This window comes from Thrips palmi, unplaced genomic scaffold (assembly GCF_012932325.1).
Source record: "Thrips palmi isolate BJ-2018 unplaced genomic scaffold, TpBJ-2018v1 HiC_scaffold_18, whole genome shotgun sequence".
NCBI lineage: Eukaryota > Metazoa > Arthropoda > Insecta > Thysanoptera > Thripidae > Thrips > Thrips palmi.
The window spans coordinates 15,097,877-15,114,817 of NW_023144627.1; the positions used below are offsets into that span (position 1 = coordinate 15,097,877).

General features: G+C 50.9%; 2 protein-coding genes across 3 annotated transcripts in view; both read right to left on the bottom strand.

Moving 5' to 3' along the window:
* Positions 1-243: 243 nt before the first annotated feature.
* Positions 244-6,315, bottom strand: LOC117645538 (ubiquilin-4). Its single transcript, XM_034385819.1, has 10 exons — positions 5,965-6,315; positions 5,033-5,243; positions 4,684-4,931; positions 4,348-4,594; positions 4,028-4,252; positions 3,761-3,936; positions 3,491-3,645; positions 3,163-3,409; positions 2,912-3,038; positions 244-2,826 (listed from the first exon to the last, which is right to left on the bottom strand). Exons 1-10 carry the CDS (start codon positions 6,070-6,072, stop codon positions 2,750-2,752), a joined length of 1,821 nt encoding a protein of 606 aa, XP_034241710.1. The 5' UTR covers positions 6,073-6,315; the 3' UTR covers positions 244-2,749.
* Positions 6,316-7,236: 921 nt separating this feature from the next.
* LOC117645539 (COUP transcription factor 2) overlaps positions 7,237-16,941 on the bottom strand; it is a 69,095-nt gene continuing 59,390 nt past the window's right edge. For both annotated transcript variants that reach the window (XM_034385821.1, XM_034385822.1), the window contains 2 exons: positions 9,776-9,933; positions 7,237-9,582 (listed from right to left, as the gene is read on the bottom strand). In XM_034385821.1, coding sequence (XP_034241712.1) covers positions 9,466-9,582; positions 9,776-9,933 — 275 coding nt within the window. In that variant the 3' untranslated portion in view covers positions 7,237-9,465. The remainder of the gene's footprint in view (positions 9,583-9,775; positions 9,934-16,941) is intronic.

Consider the following 16,941-nt stretch of genomic DNA (forward strand, 5'->3'; position numbering starts at 1 on the left):
GGTCATTGACCCTCCGGTGGGACTGTCGAAGTGGCTCCCCCTTCCCTCGCACACACTCTTCATATCTTATCAGTAGACTCCAACAAAATTTTTCATTGAATCACTTGATGTTCCATTAACGCGTAATTATTTTGACATTTTTACAAGCAAAGTCAACCTTTGAATTATGTGCCAAATTTTACTAGCAGCAGATGTGAGAATGGATTGAGACGGGTTCAAGTGATTGAGAGAGAAGTTATTGTCTGATTTTCAAACATTTATTCATGTATTGTGGTAATAGTAATACGGTCATAAGAGGATTCTGTAACCTTCACACCAAACAGAAAATTTACCATCTAAATAACATCAATAGCATAACATGAAGAAACCCTATAACACAAATGAAAACCTCTAAAAGAGCCTACACATGCAGTTTTGTAAATAAAATACATTTATTTAAAATTAGATGGCAACTTGATATCTGATTAAAAGCAGTTTCTTTCAAATGACAAATGTGCCAAAGCCCACATTTATTGTTTTAACACCTATAGTACAAGCGCAAAACCCATACAAGGCAGAATAAAATGAAAACCATAATGCCACCAGAGGGTTTTCTTCACAGAAAATATTACAATTATTTAAACTAAGACTGTTCTTGGATCAAACCCTGTACAAGCGAGCTGAACTATGAGCTTGGAATGTAGACTTGTAGACAAGCTGGTAATTAAAAACACAGTATTTCTTATCACCTTTAAATAACTTCCCACCACTCACCACAAAATTCAACAGCACAGCACAGGCCATTGTATGAACAAATTGAAAAAACTTCAAAAAAAAGAAAAAGTAATGAAAAAGCCATAAATTTGCCTTTATGGTTCATGTAAAGAGCAAAAATTTACTGAAACTTGGTGGACAGAAATACAATTAGCCCACCCAGTATCTGTGCCATCTCACAAAAGATCAATCAAATATGTATAATAATGTGAACAAATACCTATAAAATTGCAAGCCACGACCATTCAAACTGCTTTCAATCTGAGAGGGAAACATGAAAACAAGAGAGGAAGAGGAATAAGGATGAAAAGAAATTTACATCCAATAAGATGTATAGAAAACTATTCATGTTTTTATGAAGATGCATGGTCTGTGGTGCATAAACATCTGACCCTCCTCGCAATAGCTTACTTTAAAACGTTCTTCCCACATTGTGTATTAGCATTATGTAAAAACAAAATCTAATATGTAGGTAAAACACACTTTTGGTTTGTTTATTGTTTTGTTTTTTTTTCTTATTACATTTCCCATATAGTCTCAAACACGGTTTTTACAGCTCTTTACTTGCTCCCCTTTAACCAATAGGAAACCACACAACAGAAAATTTGGACAAACAAAGGACTAAGATCAGAAACATTAGTTTCAAATTTCTGAATAAATAGTAACTTAAAGCTGAGAACAAACTTTTTTATTTTTAAGGATTTTTTAAAAAAGAACTTACTTTGCACTACCTTTAAGACGGAATGTACCACACACAAAATAGATCCAAATTTTGTTCTGCAGGGCTTCTACCTCTATAAAAGAGAGAGTTTAAGTCAGAATTTGCTTTTAACAGAGAATATGTATTTTCAAGCAAGTACGACAGTTAGGTTTGAAGTCAATCAATGATTAAACCAACCAATAACTTTGACAAATTTAGACTGATTGCAGGTTTAAGAAAGACACAGCATGTTTGATGCAGGTTGCAACTAGCATGTTTACAGCCTTTCCCAATTCACTAACCATATCTTGAAGTTGAACAAAATTGTCATACTTGGAATGTGTGTGCCTGATGCTTTATATTACTTGAAGTTGCAATAAAAAGCAAATTCTTACATAAGAAAAACCTTACATAAGAACTATGTGGGAGTTCGATAAAAACATTGTACAAATGTACACTAACATTACCTACTACACATATTATCTGCAATAGGATAAATCAAAATGCAGGTAAGTGATGAAAAAGGTGATGCCAAAGTACAAATATTTTGTACCAAATTTGGACAAATGAGAAAAAAAGTCAGGGCGAAACTTAAACCAAAGGTACAAGGAAATTAGTGCTAGGAAACAATTAGGGTCACATTTGGGGAACTAACTAACTACAAATGTTTGAACTATGAGTCAAATTAAATTTTGGTTAACTTGTAGAGGGTATTAAACCAATCAAAAATAAGCCACAGGTTCACAGACACACTCATAAAAATTATGAATAATGAGGAGCCGCTATGAAAAGCCTCAAATATGCTGAAGAGAGGTCTGTGTGAAAAAAAAAACCAGTAAAATAAAGTACCACAAAACCTGACAAGTGTCTAGAAAATCCCATGATCCTAGGATCTCCTGAACACTAAATATGGTTTATACAAATATGTCACTATCTTTAAACCTGTACACATGTCCTTTACCAACTAGCAAAGAAACTTAAACATGACAATCATGAATGCAACTAACAAATGATGAAACAAATTTAGACTACAACATCTTAAAATTTGTAATAGACGTATTTGAACATTTACATGTATATATTTATATAAAAATTAACTCAGTTTATTTGCTCAAAATGCATCAGGACAAAACCACAACATCCAAACAGGCTCACAGAAAACTGGCCACAAACTTGCCTCCAGATCCACCCAATAAAAATGCCATAATGAAACAAAAAATCTTCAATCGCAAATGTTACTTGGCAGATAACAAGTGGCTAGGTCATGACATAACATAAGCTGCATGGGTTTAGTTGTTAGCTCTGTGACAGTTGACCGTTTCCTAAAAGTCTTTCAACTGCTGCGTTGACATCACCAAACGTAGCAATAAGCGCTGAAACAGAATTGATATTAAGTATAAGACAGCAGAATGGCAACAGGAATAGAATCAACCAGCTTTTAAATTTTGTGTGTGTTACCTTGCAAGTTAGCATCCCGGTTAACAAATCCCATGCTTGTAAGTTGCTCAAGTTGCGAACGATACCTTTCTTCAGGTGGCAAACTAGGGCTTACTGATGATGGATTTTGGCTTGACATATCGGCAAACTGTTACAAGAGAAAAATGTATGTTACTTTTCACTGTAATTACTACAATACCCTTCCATAAAATTAAAAAAATACAAAAAACAAAAACAAAAAAAAGAGTACAGGATTTTAACACTCTACTTACCATTCTTGCCAAAAATTGGGACAGTACATCTTCCTGCCTATTTCCTGCTGATCCAGTATTGGGGGTTGAGGTGGTATTGGTGGTAGCTGAAGCAGGTGTTGATGTTGTGTCAGTGCTTGTAGGAGCTGTGGTGCCAGTGGTAGTCCCGCCTGTGGTAGCGTTGGCTGCGGTCCCAGTAGTGGCACTAGTAGTTGTAGAAGCTGGATCAATTACTGAGGAAAGACTAGGCATACCACCCAGTCCCATGCTGTATGGATAGATAGAAGAGTGGGTAAAATTGTACACAGGGAATAGAAATAAATTTAATACCAGCAGTTTGAACACCAACCTGTTAACAAGTGAAGGGGCAACTTCTCGCAATCTGTTCAAACCTTGCTCTATCTGCATAATAGCCTGTAAAGCTTGAGGATTGGAAGCAATATTTTGAACCTCTGGGTTCTGCATTTGTTGCAAAAAATTGGGTAGCATGCGGCGCACTTGGTCCTGAAATTCAAGCAGAGAGTTTCAATTAGTTTCTAAGAACAGTCTTACATTCTCAGGCTTCCAATAATTTTCTTCAGTCAGAAAAACAAAAGAAAAGATAGAAAAGTGTGCATACTTGTAATTGTGGATTGCGAGACAGAACTGGGTTCATGTTCAAAAGTCGCATAGCCATATCTGGATCCTGTTCCATACTTTCAATCATGCTTTGAACATAAGGGGCTGATGTAAAATTCTGCATGGCAGAGGGATTCTCCATCATTTGCTGCATCATTGTCTGAAGGAGGTTTCCACCTGTGGGGAGAAAAAAAAGGGATTGATTAAATGAGGCCACACAACCAGTATAACAGAACCGCGGTTAAAGAATAGCCGAAGGTTCCAGTACCTGCTGCCCCTGTTCCGAGTCCTCCTAGTCCTCCTAGTCCTCCTAGTCCTCCTAGTCCACCCAGTCCACCTCCTGTGCCTGCAGCTGGAGCAGGTCCTGTGCCTGTGGCGCTTGGACCAGTCCTTGGTGGTCGTGGCCCACCAGTGGTGTTGGCTGCATCTCTGGGACTCCACGGATTGGGTAACGGATCCCTATTTTCTTGGCCTTGCTGAGGATTTGTTCCATCTAAAGCACACAAACACAAAGAAGCAAACCTTAGCAATGATTTAAACCTTGAATGAGGGGTCAGGGAGTTAGGTGAAGAATAGAACTCTCCTCACCTGGGTTATTTTCGACAAGTCCTGCAAATGGATTGCGAGGGTCTGTAGCAGCCGACAACATGGGCTCCTGAATGTCACGGTACATTCTTTGAAGGGCATTGTAGCCACCTGGGATGGATTCAAGGTTGGACATGGCTCGATCATGCGATCTCATTAATTCTTGAAGCATTGATGGATTACGGGCAAGCTCTAACGTTTGCCGTAAGAGCTGGGGATTATTCATAATGTGAGAGATTTCTGGATTTCTCTGCCATGAAGAATAAAATAAATAATTAATTAATTACATAGGAAAAGTTTTGATTTCAATTTATAAACATGTATATAAAATTCAATTACCTCCATTAACTCTCTCATTTGCGGATTAGCCTCAAATAAACTTCTCACTATGTTAGGGTCAGACATTAGTTGAGTCACAGCCGGATTGTCCATTAGATTCCTCATTAGTTCAGGGTTGCCAGTAAGCTCCCGCTGCATCCTCTGTTGCATTTCCATGAAATTAGCAGAGCCCATTCCAAGTCCCTCTAGGCCTGGAATGCCTCCCAGCTGACTAGCGAGTCCAAATCCACTTGAATCAGAGACAACAACTGCAAAATGAAAAATAATGTTACATTCTAAAATAGTGGACTACTTCAAAATACGACAATAGAAATTGGCAAAATAAAGAGAAATATTTAAAAAATCAAACCTGGAGGTAGTTCTCGTGTGTAAGATGGAGAGGTGTTGCTGCTACCTTCAGACGCTCTTGGTGGACTACTTTTGATGACAAGATGCACTGTAAGACCATTTTTGATGTTATGGGACTTCAGTGAGTCAGGATCCTTCATAATTTTGCCAGCAAAAATAAGGCATAGTTGTTCTGGTTGAGCACTGAATTTCTGTGCCACTAATTCCTTTAGCTGAAACAAAACGAAATAAAAAATTCATTTATGGGGAAACATTTTAAATTTTCCATTTATGAAGAAAAACATAGCTTAGAAACCTAATGATGAACTATAACCTATACACAGATAGGTGCAGTCTGCTCTGCTGCATACAACAGAGAAAATTAAGAAAATTTACTACTGAATTAATTGAGCGGTCTCGAAACAAATGAAAACAAAACTTATAATTCATTCAACGGACCTTCCGAAAATATCTGACGTAATCGCGTCAATGCAAACTTAATAGATTGTCAATAGTGACATTACATCATGAACATCTTAGAAGACATGGGAGGAGCTCGCATCATACTGACATAATTCATTTTCAAGTGGAGCAAGTGTCAACATACTCTTCGTGAGCAAATCAAGTATCAACATTCAAGTAGGAAGCAATTTAATATCTAGGGAAAGACGACTAACCATTACTCAGCATGACTAGACGATCAATAGAGCCGGTGTATAGGTTAATTTTAGCACCAGATGAAAACCCACGCCCACTCCGAAACCATTTTAATCTCAAAGAGTGATTGAAAGGTATGTAAAGATTTGTTATAGGCAGAAATAAACATGGAATCATTGAATAAAGACCCTTTAAATTGGGGGCGAAACAAGGCGGATGGGGGTCCTGTCACACCTTTCGGTCTCGATAACATCGACCAAAAATGGGTTCAAGCTGGATGAAAACATCCCTACTTACTTCTTTCACAGTCGCAGTTCCCTCTATTTCTACTGTTTTCTTTTCTTTCGGCGTTTTGACGGTAAGAGTCCATTTGTTCGAAGGTGAGTCGTCTTGACCTTCCGCCATCTTGGAGAGCGATATTTATTGGGTGCTTTCTAGAATGTGTTGGCCCTGTTCCACGTTGAATCTGGGTCCGTTCCTTTGCCTCGTAAAGCCACAGGTTTCTAGAAGGATTTCAGTCGCAGCGCCCCAGCCCAGGTAGCACCAACGCAACACAACGGCACGGTAAATCTTTTCCCAGTCAGAAGAAAGGCACATAATAACAGGCTGCTTCGTCATGCAGACAGCCACGCTTCGCAAATGTTGACACTGTCACTTTGACATTATGACCACATAAATCGACTAGGATTCTCATTCGCGTTCACGTCCCGGATAATTCTGCGAGATTATAGGGTTTCCCTGCCGTGAGGCTACTTAGCCTCTGTCTCCGGCTCGCTTCGGTCTCAGTATGAGAAACTGCGCATGCGCAGCGACGGCGACCGCCTGAGGGGTAGGCAACTTATTCGACGGCCGAGCACCGGGCGTGCCTCCCCTCCCGGCGGTTGTGGCGCCTGCCGCGCGAACCTCACCACTACACTGTCCGCAGTGAAACTGTTGAAACGAAGGGCCCTCCGACTGCAGCGGATATGCCCCCTTTCGCCTGCAATACTTTGCAATACTGTCAGTGGCGGTTCACAAAGGGGAGAGACTTGCACAACTCCCATGGGCGCGTGTCGCGGGCTTTCGAGCGGGCTTGCCACCAAAAGGCGTAATGCTGATGTGACAGGGAGGGACCGGTCAACCCCGATGCCGCCACAGCTTGCCGTATTCGTGTCTGAAGCTGATGTGGTGTTTTGCCTAACTTTCAGGTGGACGTGTAAGCTTCCGTGTCTTTACGGTGGACGCGACACATTAAGGTGTGCCAAACTGGTCAGTCAAAGGCCTCTCGCACCTTCTTGCATGGCGAGCGGCTGGACGCTGCGCCGGCTTCGGCTTCGGCCCTTGCTGTTGTTGCTGCTGCTGTTGTTGCGAGGCGCAGCGCCACGAGAGAGGACCAGCTGGTTGAGATTAATTGGGGTCAAGTGAGAAGAATGCCTTGTGACGAGGCGCTATGTGAGCTGACTGCCTCGCTCATTTTATGACCGCTAGCGCCAGCAGCGCCGGCCGCGTCAGCTGGAGATCGCGTTCCAGAGGCCGTTGTGTACTCTCTCCAGTGTAGGTTTAGGGTTTGCGTAGCGAAATCACAGGCGATTAAGTTGTCTAGATTTTTTTAATAGTCATCTCTTTTTATATGCATTTCCTCCATCTGTCATATCGTACAAATACTAAACACTAGAGATATTTCACATTCCACTCCCGTTATACAAAATGAGGGCAATGAGTCCACTAGAATTTCAAACAAGAAATCTATTTGTGAATACCGGATAGACAATGGCGGTGGTTTCTCGAAGACTTACTCCTCCCAGCTTTGGACAAAACTTACATGTTTATGACTATGCACAATAAAATATCTGCTCTCAAGTGCCTACCAATATAAATAACTATGTATTCATTTATACAAAGTAGGACAACCTGCAAGTCGCACCAATCAAACGATGATTAAAACGAGATAACTAGTGAGAGTTTCCACTGACTGAGTTTAACAACATGGAGTTCCGGCAATGTCCTTCATTTGTTATGTTCGTTGAATCTACTTCAAAATGCGATCACACTTTCCATAGGCTTTACATATCTTTTCCTTCGTAGGGAAGAACAAGAATCGGAATTCTACTCGGGACGAGACAAAAATCGGAAAATCCTAGCGCTCGTATTTGAGCGGAACAATTATTATCAAACAGGCACAGACGGTCCACCTGCATCTGAAATATGACTCAACAGACTTCAACTACCCTTTACCAAAAAGGTTACCTAAAACGTATAAATTTGTACAGGGCCAATAAAGAGTAGCCGAGGTATGCATGGCACAAACAGCATAATAACAAAGGTATTGTCTAAAAACCTCACAGGGCGCGAGTGACTTTTGACCAAGTCTTTTCAAGAGAGCAAAGTTATGGATATATCATGTGATAACTAGGTGGAGATGCACATACAAAAATATACATCAATTTTGCCTTCCTAGGGAGTAAAAGCCTGGGACCGCGGGAGAAGATAGGTTTTTGCACCAGCGATGGTCATCATAGGCTTTCAAGTAGCGGCCCCAGGTCAGCAATAATCGAACTCTACTTTGGTAAAAACAACTTAAGGTTAAATAAATTCATCACAAAACATCGCGTGACCGGACCAACATAGCCTTGTCATCCGCACCGGGGACAGTAAACTATTTTCGCCCTACAGTCGCCGACGAGGTGAGAAGACTACATTGGCCCGATCGACACAACACTTGACCACAACACGCCGTTTCTCAATGCGCGCACCGCGAGAAGACAGCAAAAGGAAAACGTCAGTGCTGCTTTCGGACATGACAGCGAGGGCACAGAAGACCCACTGACCCTTCACCTCCGACCATGACGCATCCTCGCACGGCAGTTCGCGAAACAATTTGCAATGGGAGAGCGTCGAATATAAAATTTACAAAAACAGGGACTTCAATAACATTAGGAACAAATTGGTTTTGGATAAGTATATTTTCAACAATGAATATTTATAACTGTACATATTAGAAGTATACAATTTCTTTACAACAAATTCAAACTGAACAAAAAGGGAATGGTAACTAAATTAGAAACAATCACTATTCTGGAGACCAGTATTGGGAAAACATTTGCTTAACTTATCTTTTGTACATACGTAAAATGAATGATTTCACTATATTAAATTTTCACAGTTGAACTTGAAATGATGGAGTAAACACCTTTGATTAACGAGGATTTTTTTTCTGAGTACGGAGGATTAATGGGATCGGACCGTAGGCCAAGTGGCAATTTCAAAACTAAATCAGATGTTGTTGGTTCGTTTTTTCTGTAGCTCTTTGGTTTCGTACTCCCTCAATCACATCGATTCAGGAATTCCCCTTGGAGCCTGCAGGGCTATATCCGGGCCGAGAAAGTGTCTTCCACTCCAACTTCAGCACACACGGCAAGACAATACTCTGTCAACCCGAATATGCCGACCTTGCGCCCCGAAGCGAAAGACTTGCACTGCATAAAACGAAAATGGCGAGAAGTTGTGGCTGCGAGAGTGAGAGAGTGAGCCTGAGGGAAGCCCTTGTGGTCCGATTCGGGAAATTTGGAAGCGTCGGCTGAGACTGTGGCGACCGCACCGGTAGCCTCTACCCTCCACGGAGGGGGAGGCCAGCCGCCCGGAGGCCCGGGTCCCTGGAGCCCCTCGCGAGGGGTATCTCCACCGACGGAAGGGGAGGGTGGCGACGAGACACGTGGAGTCCCTCGGCCGCGGGGTAGCTCCGCGCAGCGCATGGCACGGAGGCAGCCCCTCGGTCGGGGAGTACATCTACTGCACGGCGAGCTGTCGCCAAACGTTGTGTCACATGGAGCCCATGTAGGGCCAGTTGAAGGACGACCCGGACAGCAGCATGTCGCGGATGAGGGTCTCGATGGGTGTCTTGCCCACCAGGCGCACGAAGAACAGCTGCTCTATCACCTGCAACAAAAAACAGTGTGCTGTCAACTCCCACAGGCCTTTCAGTGGAGGCACGAATGTTTTTGCACAAATTTCATAGACGACACGTCGCAGATTTTTTACTGCAGATTAACTTCTCGTGCAAATTTGTACAAAAATCGGGAAGTGCGCGCAGCGTTTCGTGCTGAATTTGTCATTTGCACCAAGGCGTTACCTGCGAGGACACTGTCCGCAGCGACGGCAGGCGCAGCAGAAGCTTGCCGAACCTGGTGGGCTGGTTGGGGTACTGCGTGCGGCAGTACTCCTCGAGCGCGCACTGCGACTTCTCCTGCAGGCTCTCGATGTGCGCCACGTCCGACAGCCCGCACGCGTCTGCAACAAAACAACAACAACATGAGCATTTTTGCGTTCAGGCGGCCTGAGTCGTTTTCGTCGCCCGGTAGGCCGGAAGGGGCACTCCACTGGAAGGAGTTAACAGCGTTTTTAGCCCTTGCTGTCCTGGCGTCGGGAGCGCTTACGCCGCTAACGCACGCCGCTCACGTCCATCGTCTTGACCCGCCCCACCGCCAGGGCCACTACACTGCCAGGGCTGCGTAGCGCCCCGCCGTGCCCCGCCGCCTCGAAGCAAGCCGGGCGCCAGCCCAGCCCTTGCCCTTTGCGCACCCCCTTTCGTTTATAGAGCTCTGGCACATTGCGGGCCACTTTACCGCACTCGCCGGCACGGCGGGGCACGGCACGGCGCGGCACGGCACGGCGCGGCACGGCACGGCCCTCGAGGAAGAAAAAAAGGTTTCGCCACTTCGGCCAGCACGCCCGAGGCACGCCCCAGGCACGCGCGCCACGCGCCGCCCGTCACGCAGGCACGCGCCACCGGTACACTGTCGCGAAAGGGGCGTCTCCTCGACGGCGTCCTGGTGGCGGTTCGTGGCGGTGCGTGGCGGTGCCCCGCCGACAGGAATAGACGCTCGTAAATCGCCGACCGGCGCATGACGCTCCCGAAAAAAAAAAGTGTGACGTTGACGGGAATCGAAGCCGGGTCCTGACGACGACGCCGGCGCGGGAAAAGGAGAGGCGACCTCTGACCTGCAGTAAAGCGACGCGCCTTGACGGACGGCACCGCGGCCGGCAGACTGACTCGTCGCTCTGTCTCTCTCGCACCTGTACGGGACGCCCCATGAGTGCGAGAGAGACAGAGACTCGGGGACGCCGCGACGCGCCGCGATGGAAAGCCGCCGATAGTGTCGGGGCTGTCCGGGCCGTCCGGTCCGGACGCGGCGGCGACGCGGCGAACTTGTCAAAGTGTGATTGATGGCCGAAGCTGCGGAGCCTCTAGTGTAGTGGCGTGCTCAAGAGATTGGCGGCAGCGGCCCTTGCTGCCCTACGCCTTGCTGTCCAAGCAAAACTCGAGAGCCAGCAGGGGGCTCCAGTTACGCCCCGTCACCTGCGGGTTGCCTCCGGGCTGCTGTGCCTCTCGCACCCTCACGGCGTGAGTGCGAGAAGGACAGCTAATTTCGGAAGCAGCCGGGACTGAGGTGAGCGACGCACCTGCGGGAGGCGGCGCGCGCGACTAGACTAGAAGAACGGGGTGTGGTGGTGCTACCCGCCGCGGCCCGGCAGGCCCGGCAGGCCCGGCCCTCCGCCCCCGGGCTACCACACTGTGAGGCGGCGACACTGCGAGGCGTCAAGCGCGTCAAGCTCACTGACTCCACGAGGAAATTGAATTGCACTGCAACGACTGGGTCGAGTGGGGGGAAGAAGGGACGTATAGTTGTGACAATGGGCTGCAAGACACGCCAGACCACACTGCCACCGCAGCCGCCCCGCCCCGCCACACCACCAGGCCGTTTTGCGCCTCGGGCGGAGCGCGGAGCGCGGAGCAGAGCGCCGACCCGCGAGGACCTCCTGCACAGCCAGATGGCGGTCCAGTCCACCACCCCGTCGAGCGGCGCGCAGCACCGCGCAGCACCGCGCAGATGACCCGATGCAAGCCACTAGCCTGGAGCAGCCCCGAGCCCGCCCCGAGCCCCCGGCTGTCATCGCTCAGATTCTATGACACTTGCTAACTACCCTCCCGGCTCGCAGCAGGCAGGACAGTGGCGTGGGGGAGCGGGGAAAGCCCAGTCGCATGCCATCCCCTGCACTCGTACCCGTTTCAGCCCCGCCCACCATCAGCCCCGCCGCCGACCCGTTCCACCCCCTCCCTCGGCCACCGTCACATCCACGTACCCGTTTCCAACCCCAATCATGCCAGTCCAACCCCCACTCTTCCCAGTTTCTACACCGACTCGCATCGGTTTCAAACCCTACTTCTAGTCGTTTTCCACCCCTACTTCACTGCGAGAAAAGATCACGGTAAATCCTGTACTGATTACTCCAGACTTCACCGTACTTTTTTTTAACGGGCAATGCCGTCGTTTTTTTACAGTCAATACCGTGCTTTTTTACAGGAAACGCCGTACTTTTTACGGAGACCCGTACACCCCCCGAGCACCCGTCTTCACGCTCAAAAACTCTATAACTTTGTTCACTTACCCTCCCAGTTCCAGTAGGCAGGAAGTGGCTCTGGAGACCACTCGGGAAAGGTCGCAGCCATTGAAAGGTCAATACCCTTTTCAGTCGCCCGCCCCCATCAGACCCTGCGGGGCCGGAACCCGTTGGGACCACTTCCCTCGGCAACCGTACACAGGGTAACTCGTTTCAACCCGAATCATGAAAACAGTCTAACCACTCTTACGGGGGTTTCTAACCCACTCGAAATGGGTTTCAAAACAATACCTTTAGTCGTTTTCCTCCGCTACTTCTACCCCTTTTCACGCCCACTCTGCCAGGCCAACCCGCACTTCTACCCACTTCCACCCCACCCTTTTCTACCCCTACCCGTTTCCACCCCTACCCGCTTCCACCTCTGCCCACCCCCCAGCCCACACACCACGAAATCAGTGAGGGGTGCTGACTTTTTAACAGGAGGCGCAAGAAGTCCCTCACTCTTTTATGTGCATGTAAAGAGGGTGCGCTGCCGGCGGCGTGGCGCCCGGGGGGCAGACTGATTCCGAGAGTCGTCGCTCTGTCTCTCTCGCACTCATGGGGCGCCCCGTAGAGGTGCGGGAGAGACAGCGACGCAAAACGGGGGAATCAGTCTTCTGGCGGGGGCAGGCGGGGCCGCCGTGGATGAGCGGGTTGCCGAACTGGTCGTCGTCGCCGAGCCCTGAGTGCGTACCCGCCACAGCCGGGAGCGAGTTGTTTCAGCAGACGGACTCCAAGCTCTCGTCAGTCTGCCTCTCTCGCACTCTGGGGCGAACCAAGGGTGCGAGAGAGACAGGCCGGAAGAGCAGTGCTCGGAAATCAGTCTGCGGAAAGAGACACGGCGCCAACGGTGACACAGATGGCGCAACTTTTCGACAACTCTAGTTCCGGCCTCTGGGCTACAGCCATGACTCTCCGACGGCCCGCCCCCGCCCCGCCCGGAGCCCCGCCCACCGCGAGCCCGGACAGACTAGCCCCGGCAACCCCGCCCGCAGCCAGGCCACACGGCGAGAGTCGTCTCCCTCGCACCTACCCGGGACGCACCACGAGTGCGAGAGAGACAGACTCTCGGGCAGCCCACCGCGGACCGCCCAGGACGAGATATTCCGCGGGCGGAGGGGTTAACCAAGGCAGGCGTCCGAACGGCGTCCGAACGGAGCGCCACATGTGGTACGCGAGGCGACTTCGGGCCGCCCGGCACCGCCCGGCACCGCCCGGGGCGCGGGGGGTAGTCACCCTCTCGGCCAGCTTGTTGTATGCTAATAGAAGTCACGAGGAACCACCGCTCGCTTTTGTTGGCATTGTTCTTGCTATTTCCGTCGTGTTTCCTCCTTCATTTCCCCGCTCGAATCACTTTCGCGAAGGGAAAAGGGGGGGGGGGGCGTCTGCCTGCGGATGGCTCCCGGCGATCGCCGAACCGAGATACGGCGACGTGTCGCTGCATCGCTGCATTGCATCGCAGTGCATCGCACCTCGCGCCGCGTTTTGAGGGGACCGCGCCACAAAAAAGGGCTAGGCCAAAGGGTCCAAAAGGCCTAAACGGTCAAAAGGGCCGAACAGGCCAAAAACGCCAAAAAGTCAAAAAGGGCCTGAAAGGCCAAAGGCAGCACGACGTCGACGTCACAACGTCACAACGCCGCGGCCGCCGCCCTTCTGGCCGGCAGAAGCGACCGGAACTCATGAAATTTAAAGTGGCGTGACGCTGCTGCTCTCCATGCGGGGCGGGGGGGGGGGGGGGGGTGCGCGGAATCGAGGTCAGGTGCGGAAAGAAAGGGGAGGCCGAGCCGACGACGATGACGACGTGCAGGTGCAGGGACGCCGCCGTCGCGGACTCGTTGCAGTTCGGGGTGCCCGACCACGGGGGTGGTGAGTGGCTGCAGTGGCTCCAAACAAGGCCGCCTCTCTCGCACCCCTTGCGGGCTGCGCCGCGAGTGCGAGAGAGACGGTCGGGCCCAGGGCGCCCGGGCTCCGTGCCGGCCAATTGAATATGCATGGTGGAATGTATCGCTGGACACCCCTGGCCTGGCTGGCCTGGCTGGCCTGCACCCCTGGCCCTGGGGCGCCCCTAGCGGCCCCGGCGGCCCCGGCGGCCAGAGCCTGGACACGCCATAATAACCTCTACCACTACCCTATCATGCATATTACGCGGCGCCCCGTCTTGCCCGGCCGCCTCCTGCGCGCCGTGCCGTGCCGCGCCGTGCCGTGCCGCGCCGTGCCGGGAGCGGCCGAGAGGGTGCCCGACGGCCCCGACGGTCCCCGGCGAGCTTAGTGTAATGGGTAGCACGTCTGCTGCTGAGCCGAGCGACCGACCGGGGGCGCTCCGCCCTGTCACCTGTATCACCTGTATACGGACGGGCGAAAACCCTCTCGACGCACTGGACTTGCCCTGTCTCACTCGCACCCTTATGGAGGGCCCCCGAGTGCGACAAAGACAAGACGACTCTTCTGAATCGCCCGGCTGGCCCACGAACAAATAAGCACTTAAATATACGTCACTTTTTGCCGTGCTCATCTGCGCCACTTTGAATGATGGAGAGCCGTTTCTGTCTCTGTCGCACTCATGCGGCTCTCCGTAAGGGTGCGAGTGAGACGGAGCGACAACCCGTCGGCGGTAGTCGGCGGTGCCGTTCTTCGCGCCGAAATTAAGCCGCAGCATGTGGAGCACGCGTCGACATATTTCGCTGCGACCTTTTCCTTGCCGTTGGCGTGCATGCCGTGCCGGGTCCGGGTCGTCCGGGTTGGGGGGCCCCGGCCGAGGGTCCAGCCGGCCGGCGTCCGACCGCCACACTGGCCAACCCTGCTGCCGGCCAGAAAGAGCAAATATGGAGTGCGAGGACTAAAACGGTCCAGCGCCTCGTATCTGGTTAATCTGAATCACGGTGGCAGCCCGGCCGGCCGCTCCCCCTCCCACTCCTCCCTCGCGTCCTCTCGACAAAGATAATCCTTTTACGGCGCTCCGGCGTTTGATATGCGGTCAGGGGTGGGCCGGCGTGGCGCGGCGTGGCGTGGCGTGGCGTGGCGTGGCGTGGCGCCTCCACCCCCGCACGGCGACCGCGCGGCGACCGCATGGACCAACACCCCACCGAGCGATTATTTCACGACGGTACGCGACGAGATAAAGGGGTCGGCCCGGTGTCGCGATGAGGCAGTGGACACGCTGCAGGTGGGGAGGGGTGAGTGGGGAGGTGAGAGTGGGAAGGTAAGAGTGGGAAGGTAAGAGTGGGAAGGTGAGAGTGGGAAGGTAAGAATGGGAAGGTAAAAGTGGGAAGGTGGTCCTGAGAAGGTAAAAGTGGGAAGGTAAGAGTGGGACAGTGAGAGTGCATGTGGTCAGAAAAGGCGAGAAAGCGACTGGGGAAAAATGGGAAATTTGCGTTCCCACAGGATTTCAGGGTTCCAGGCTGGACTTTCCAGCAGCATGGCGTGATGATGGCGAGGGTATCGGTGTTCCAGTGGACCAAGCCGCGCTAGAGGGCGGCCAGGTTGCGGCCTGGGCCAGCGCGTGCTCGCTAGCCGGAAATAGTGGTCAGATGTGCCGGCCTGCCGACGGCCGGCCTGCCCGGACCATCCGGGGTGTCCGGGGTGTCCGGGGGTCAGCACCAAGTTGCGGAGATTGCGGCCGCGGAGGTCGCCCGGGACGAAGGTCGGAGCTAAAGGCGGGGGTTGGGGGCAGGGGTTGGGGGCAGTCCGGCCACTGCGATATGGTAATGCAAGGGTAGTATACGCTAATTAAACAGGCAAAAGGGACCGAAAACCCGGCCAACCGGCGGCCAACCGGCGGCCAACCGGCGGCCAACCCTCGACACGATGTGCGGCTATAAAATGACCATAGCATGGCTCTGCGCCTCCTCCCCCCCCCCTCTCTCTCTCTCTCTCTCTCTCTCTCTCTCTCTCTCTCTCTCTCTCTCTCTCTCTCTCTCTCTCTCTCTCTCTCTCTCTCTCTCTCTCTCACGCAGGGACACTCTCGTCGCCAGAAGTAGTCCGTCCCCTCGCTGAGGTGGCCCTGACGGAGGACAGAGGCGCTCTAGATCGAGTCGCCCGAGAGATTTCCCACATTTGCCACATTTGCCGCATTTGTCCCTTTTCCGACTCGATTGTCGGTGTCGGGCCTTCGGGCTTCGGGGTGAGCAGCCTGCACCTCGTCTGCCTTTCCGCCCTCCTCCACATTTTTTCCTTTTTTCCCCCGCGCCGCCCCATTCCGCTTCCCCTTTTCCACACATTTACTGTCGCGTCTGTCACGTGTTTATTTTGGCCGGCAGGCAGCGAAGAGCGCCGCGATGTAAAAAGACAGTCCGATGCTATTACTTTCAAATTAATGCGGCATCATTTTTATATTTCGCCGCTCGGCTGGCAGGCCTGTCGCTCACCGCGAACCGCGAAGCCAAGTGAACCTCGAACCGTAAACCGCGGACTGCAAACAATGAACTGCAGAACCAAAAACATCGCAGAACCACGAACCGCCCGCGGCGTCAACGTGGCAGACCACGCCATCATTTCCCCGAAACTACTCGAGCGGACTGTACGCGTGTAAACACGTGTCGCCCTCTCGGCGCCAGGGCCGCGGGCCGAACGCACAAATTGATATCGACGCGTACAGTCGCGGCCAAAAGCGGTGGGGCGCCATGTGGCGTCGCGTCGCGTGCCAACACCAATTATCTTGTAGGGCCACTCTTCGCGGGGCGCGCGGTGTGTGCCCGAAGTTTGGGGCGCCACAACTTTTGCACGTTGTTGCACACGCTTTTGGACGGGGCTGTACCGCCTGGCCTAATAACCGCGCACCCTTCGGGGCCCCCGGCCTTGGAGGAAGCAAAGGGTTGAATCGACGCGACTCGACAAACTCATCACTTTGAAAAATAAAAA

Excerpts from the sequence above, each read along its gene's own strand:
- LOC117645538 (XM_034385819.1), bottom strand. The coding sequence starts at position 6,072 with ATGGCGGAAGGTCAAGACGACTCACCTTCGAACAAATGGACTCTTACC. Across the intron at positions 3,039-3,162 it reads CCCAATTTTTGGCAAGAATG|TTTGCCGATATGTCAAGCCA; the intron begins GTAAGTAGAGTG and ends CTCTTGTAACAG. Across the intron at positions 2,827-2,911 it reads CCGGGATGCTAACTTGCAAG|CGCTTATTGCTACGTTTGGT; the intron begins GTAACACACACA and ends ATTCTGTTTCAG.